This window comes from Gavialis gangeticus, unplaced genomic scaffold (genome assembly GCF_001723915.1).
Source record: "Gavialis gangeticus isolate Ggan-Ray unplaced genomic scaffold, GavGan_comp1, whole genome shotgun sequence".
NCBI classification, from domain to species: Eukaryota; Metazoa; Chordata; order Crocodylia; family Gavialidae; genus Gavialis; species Gavialis gangeticus.
In genome coordinates, this window is record NW_017729015.1 from 15,941,026 (window position 1) to 15,947,351 (window position 6,326).

At 57.0% G+C, this 6,326-nt stretch overlaps 1 protein-coding gene and 1 long non-coding RNA gene across 3 annotated transcripts in view; both read right to left on the reverse strand.

Annotated features, from left to right (window-relative positions):
- Window positions 1-2,578: 2,578 nt before the first annotated feature.
- The window catches only part of LOC109294110, an 11,129-nt gene continuing 7,381 nt past the window's right edge, over window positions 2,579-6,326 (reverse strand). The window contains exon 3 of the long non-coding RNA XR_002096467.1: window positions 2,579-3,890. This is a non-coding gene — a long non-coding RNA (uncharacterized LOC109294110). The remainder of the gene's footprint in view (window positions 3,891-6,326) is intronic.
- Window positions 3,880-6,326, reverse strand: part of HPCAL4 (hippocalcin like 4) — a 16,364-nt gene continuing 13,917 nt past the window's right edge. For both annotated transcript variants that reach the window (XM_019512366.1, XM_019512365.1), the window contains exons 3-4: window positions 5,309-5,524; window positions 3,880-4,566 (exon numbers count right to left, since the gene is read on the reverse strand). In XM_019512366.1, coding sequence (XP_019367911.1) covers window positions 4,369-4,566; window positions 5,309-5,524 — 414 coding nt within the window. In that variant the 3' untranslated portion in view covers window positions 3,880-4,368. The remainder of the gene's footprint in view (window positions 4,567-5,308; window positions 5,525-6,326) is intronic.

Here is a 6,326-nt window from a genome sequence, read left to right on the forward strand (position 1 = left end):
GCTCCAAAGACCTCAGAGAAACCGGTGTTGATGACTACACAGGCAGAAGCCAAGGGAAGCTGCCACGCAAAAGAGCTGCCTTGGCTTTGCTCCCTTGCTGCGATTAGCATCAAGGACATCATCCAGACCCAAACAGCTTCCTTCCCAGGCACGTGGCTGCTCCAGGAGCTGTCAAACTGGGTTTGCAATAAGCTCCAAGCTGCACCCAATGCAAAGCACGTCGGAGACGTGGGTGGTAGCAAGCTCCGTACAGCGCAGGGTGTGCCAAGAGTTGGGTGCCCAGGCCAGGCAGGAGGGGTAGAAAGCCAGAGACGCCAGCGGTGGTGTGGGCACCCTGGCAGAGGGGTGGAAGGAGGGGTAGCTGGAGAAGAAGCGTCTACTGGCTGCAACCAGTTGGAGGTGGGGATTTGGGAACTCCAGGGCTTTCAAAGTTTATTCTCACTCCAGATAGGTGGAGAAAAGCCATGTTTTTCAGTTTTCCATGAAACTGAGAGTCCCGACCAGTTTGGTTTGAAACTACTGAACCGGCAAGCTGCCATTTCATATCGTCTTAGAAAGGTCAAACCCCCGAGACGTTCCAGCCCTAGCTGGCCAGAATGACAGCGGGGACACGAGTTGTTTGGCCTTTCACCCATCACTAACAGCTGAAGCAGGCAGACTCCCACCACCGTGCTTTCATCTCAAAGTCACTGCATTTTTCCAAGGAAAACTGTGTGAAAAATAAAGACAAAAAACATCAGCTGGCTTGGCTGCCGCCTGCTGCTGGGGTGTAGGACACCTGGGTTCTCTTCCAACCTCTCCTACCAATTTATGCTCAGGTTTCGGGCTGAACTATGCAAAGGGAAGGACCCCCGTGCGGGGGCTATGGGAAGGCTACACCAGAAGGTGGTGGTGGTGGTGGTACAGGAGGAGTGGGGGGACAGCTGACTGTGGAGACCTTGCTGTGGAGCCAACATCCTCTGCCGCTGCCCCACAGCTCCGTCAAGGAGGTGATGTCTGGCTGCTGCCATCCCTCCGTGAAGCTATAGTAGAGCGCTCACTGGAGCAGAAACAGGGTAATCACCATGTCTGCAGCCCAAGCCCGGCTCTTGGGAACCAAGCAAGCCCTGCTTCACGTGCAATTAACTCCTCTCCAGCTATGCAACCTGCCCCTAAACCAGCTCTGGGAAAGCACCGCTCCCTCCTGCAGCTCAGCTCCAGTGCCTTGGGAGGTGCCATGTCCCCACCCTGGGTCGCACGGGTGTGAAAGCAGGCTGAGGAACTGCCTTCTGGGCCTGCCCCACTCCAAAAGCATCTCTGCAGCACCTCATGGCTATCAGAGAGCCCACAGCCCACTTCGTCCTGCTGGGCTGCAGCCCAGTCAAACCCCAGGAGCAAAATAAAGGTGCAGCTCATGTCTCCAGAGGCTTGACCCAGGCTAGGCCATGATGTAGCTTTGAGTTAAGAGCACGAGCTGAATGTTTGCTTCACCCAAACTAGAGGTCAGGAGCCCAAATAGATGCACGGGAGGAGACACCAGGAGCAACGGCCCTGGCACGTCTCACTCATCGGCCACGCACCCTCCACACGGCAGGCAGGGGCTGGACCACGAGCGTGTGCTTTACAGCCAAGGACAATGTTTCCTCACGCTGGAATATGCTGGTCCCCGAGTTCCCTGGAGCCGGAAACAGCGGTGGAGCAGCTGGAACGTCTCGCCTCGACTGCAAAGATTCGAGGTTTGGTACCCATCTCAGACAGATGCTCGAGGTTGACTCCAGCTGGGCCCCGGTTGCTCCGGCTGGTCACTCCCTTGTGTGCCTCTGGCTACAGAGACCGCACCAGCCCCACGGGCCATTTGACTCATCTTACCTGAAGATCCCCTCTGGCACTCGAGGGTCACCAGCAGTGGAGCAGGACCGCATGGGTTCACTCGCTGCAGAGTCTCCCCACACACAAGATCCAAGCAGTTCGGCAGCGCGCATCCAGAGCAACGTCTCTCCGGACCCGCCGGGCCAGCTGGCTCGGAGCGTCGTCCTTCCTTGGACGCTGTTAGCATCCTACCTCCGCCTGCAGGGAGCTGGCTGGGGTGCTCCAAGCAGGACAGGCCCATCCCAAGGCGTCCAGCCAGCTGCTGCTGTGCTTTGTACCACTCCGTCAGCAGCCTCTTCCCCAGGAGCACCTTTCTGTGATGGATGGTTAGGGAAACAAGGGGTGACAGGCAGGAACTGGAATCATTTAATCAGGATTTTGTAGATGAATGGGGATAATAAAAAAGCTGACTGGAAGTGGAGGCTGGCAGGAACCAGGACATCCAGAGCCCTGCACAGTGCCGAGGCAAGGTGCCCAGCAGAGAGGGCCATTCAGATGGGTGGCATACAGGGCCACATGCTTCTTCCACTGCTTGGGGTGCTCCACGGTGGATCACGGGCCCTTTACACTCAACCCACTACCCTCCACTTCCATCTGGGGGCTGGGACGTGGGCTTCCAAGCCAGCCCACAGCAGCGTTCAGCCTAGGAGGCACCTGCCTCATCACAACCCCCAGGGAGCCAACAGGGCAGAGAGGCATGCCCCCAAATTAAATCACAGCTCAAGGGAAATCCTTGTATGGGACACCTTTATTTTTCATTTAAAAAAATAGAACAACTCCACGGGTTTCTAACAGTTATTACAATAATCAAACCACAACAAGCAGACTAGGTAACACCTGTGAAGAAATGTCTGTCCAGGGGCAGGAGGGGCAGAGGCAGCAGGCTGGGGAGGGGAGGGGCAGTGAAGTTTCTCCTGTGAAAGGTCAGTCCTGTGTCCACAGACCTTCTCTGGGAAAAAGGCGGCGCAGGCGGAGCCGGCAGAGGCTGGGCTGGGCGGTCTCTACCACTGCACCATCCTGTCCAGGCCCCTGTCCCATTCTCTTCTCTACCCTCCGAGCATCCCAGCTCTCAGCCACCACCTACCCACCAAAACCTTCCTTCCACGATGCCTCGCGCCAGCCTTTGACATCCCCTACGCCCCCTTCCAGCCCTCCTTGGAGCGACAGACCCTTTCAATGAGGCTGCCCCAGAAACCACGCCGTGTCTGGAGAGGATGCCTTCCCCTAGCAGGGGCCTACAGCCTTCCCACCCTCGTGCCAACCTGTCCAGATGTTCCCGTTGCGTGTCGGTCTCAACACACTTGCCCTCCATCACCCAAGGGAGAAGGTACTGTTTGGACATAAGAGTTGCCCTAATGTGCCAGCGCCCCTAGTAAGGTGCGGTGGAGACCAGGTGAACCACGGACTTTACCTGGGGTGCCTCAGGCTGGCACAGTTGGCATCCACAGCCCCTCCCTCAGCCCGTGGATGACTGCTGGTGGCTTGGACTTCTGGCCAGCCTGGGAGTGGAGGGCCGGGGTGCGAGCTTGGCTTCTTCCTGGTCTTGAAACACAGACAAGTTTAGAAAGAAAAGCAGCATTTCTGGTGTAGGGCGAAGCCCCGAGCTGCCGGCTTGCAGGGGTGGGGGGGTTCCTGCCCCGCCACGCTGGATCTCACGGACAAGGCGGCTCAACCCAGCCGTTTCCTAACCGCTCCACACAGACCTCGAGCTCCCTCATCTCTGGGAGCCTGACGACCCACCCCGGCTGCTTGTGGAAGGGAAAGGAGAGGCTGAAAAGCTAAAAAAAAAAATGGAGGAGGGGACACTAAAACAGCAGCCTTCTTATCAGTGTAAGCTGTGGCTGGGCTCAGCCAGGCCAAGCCCCAGCAGAACAGCTGCTAAGTCAGTTTGGGTCCCAGGAAAGGGCTGAATACTGGGTGGGAAGAGGCAGGGAAAAGGCTGGGACTTGCATTAAGGGGAGCTCCAGACTCTTTTGGGGCATCGCAAATAGTCAGCATTAAGGAAGGGGCAATTTGCTGTTTTATAAAAACTTAGCAGCCAACTGGGGCTGAAAACGCATGGAACAAGACAACAGGTGGGGAGAGAGGGAAGTGGGGGGGTCTTTGCCTTCAGTCGCAGGGAGCTGGAAAGCCCGAGGTTGTCCATTCAGGGTCAACACTGCCTCGGACAGTCCAGTTTCAGGCGCTGAGGTGGGAGGGTTTGTGTCTGGAGGAGACCCAAGCTGGTATGGGGGAACCCGAGGGGCGAGAGAGCAGCTGGGCTGCAGGATGAGCCAGCAGGGTCGAGGGACAGGAGATCGGCGGTGGGGAGTTTCCGAGGGAGGAGGCGTTCGAAGGGCTGTGACTTGGCATGTGTCGCGGGTGGTCTGCAAGGGGCGTGGAGCGCAGAAGGCTGCAGGTAGGAAGACCTGTGCCTCGGGGAGGCGAGCGCGCGGCTCTGGGACGCAGGCGGGAGAGACATGGCTGTGGGGGGGTGGCGATGGGGATGCCGTGGGCAGTCCAGGTAGGCCCCGAGGGGCTCTACTTCTGCACGTCGCACTGCAGGAGGAGGACGATGGAGGGGTCGCTCTTGGCCGCCTCCTTGAACTCCTCCAAGGTGATCTGGTCATCCTTGTCCTTGTCCATCTTCTTGAAGATCTTGTCGACGCGCTGCTGGGGTGTCAGCCCGTCTTGGTTCATCCGCATCATGATGACGGTTCCCACCATCTTGTAAATGGCCTGAGGCAGGGAGGACAGAGAGAAAGGGAGTGATGTGCCAGTCCCAGCCCCCTCCACACCCAGGAGGGACCTGCCCTTGGGGACAGGATTCCTCCGCGTTTCACCATCTCTTCCCCAACACCTTTGGGAGAGACCGTTATGTACATGGGAGCAGAAAGTATTGCTCTGCTAAGCCAGAGATCTGCTCTGGCGCAAAGACCCACTGAGTTGGCAGAGTGCAGCAGCTTGTATGGCCAAGAGACGACCAGGGAGGGACGCGTCTGGGATCTGCACTGGCTGCCTTCAGCAATTCAGCCTGAAGGTCCGTTTGCAGCGGGGTTGTCTGGGAACTGCCTTCAGACACAGAGGCACAAGCCTGGGTTGAAGTCAGAGCTTAGCAGCTCTGCAGCTGCAACATGTCATCTAAAGAGCAGCGCTAACTTGCACCCACAGAGAGCTTGGCCCTTCAGGGACCAGGTTTATGACCCAAGCACAGGACCGTTGTCCCCAGAGCTGACTTTGGGCTTGAGAACGGGGGCTTTGTTCTCATGGGGGGTGGAGGAAAGTCAGGCCAGTTTGGAAGAGGGTGGCTGAGCCCCGAGGGGACGTGGCATTTCAGCAGCTGCGAGCTGCCAACACAGAGAGGAGTTTGCATTTCATTGATCAGCTTCACCCCACCGTCCTGCCACTGTGATGGACCGGTTGCGAGACCCGAGTCCCTCCCACCCTCCGCGTACAGAGCCAGCAGGATGGTTTAGTGTACCTCAATGATCTCCAGCATCTCCAGGCGGGTTATCTTCCCGTCTCCGTCAAGGTCGTACATCTCGAAGGCCCAGTTGAGTTTCTGCTCAAAGCTTCCCCGGGAGGTGACAGACAGGGCACAGATGAACTCCCGGAAATCAATCGTCCCGTCGCCATTCTTGTCAAAAGTGCGGAAGGCATGCTGGGCAAACTTGGAGGCATCTCCGTAAGGGAAAAACTACGGGGAAAGAAGAGGACTAGAAGCAAGGCAGATACTGCAAGGGCAGAGGGTGAACGTTAACTACACGTGCAAGGATGCAGAGCTATTCTCTCCCAATAGCAAGCCAATAGGAGGGGAAGAAAAAAAAAGAAAGGAAAAAGAAAGGAGCAATATTTGCACTGACAGAAGTTCATAAGAATTACTATCGACTGGGTCAGACCATAGGTCCATCTTGCCCAGTCTCCCGTGTCACACCGTGGCAGAGACTGGATGGTGAAAGGGAGCGTGAACCAGGTCTGACCAGGGTTTCCCCCCCACTGCTCCTCTCAATCGCAGCCTCCAGCAAGTTGTAATTCAGAGGCTGCCCCCCCGCCCCTGCTCTATAGCTACTGCTGGCCCTTTCCTCCAGGAGTGTGTCCAGCCCCTCTGTGAATGTGGCTAAGCCGTCAGCATCCACCACATCTTGTGGCCATGGAGAGCTGCACTTTCAGTCCGAAAGGAAGTGCTTTTTCACGCAGCGTGGGATTGTTTTGGACCCGGTGGATTTTAGGTAGACGCCTGAGCAGGGCTGACAGAACCGAGTGCTTGGAGGCTTTTGTCAGCTGTCCCAACACAGTAAGAAGCTCATCTAGATTTGAAACTCATCCGAAATGCTAAAAATGGCTGATTTCCATCAGTGCAAAACCAAGGGACACCAGCCTCTGCTGATACAGGCTGGGGGCCCAGGGGGCAGCTGGGCCCGCAGGATCTTGCTCTCATGGGGCAGTTCAGTATCCTGGGATTGCAGCCTTTGAAAAAAAAAAAGCACCAGGACAGGCTC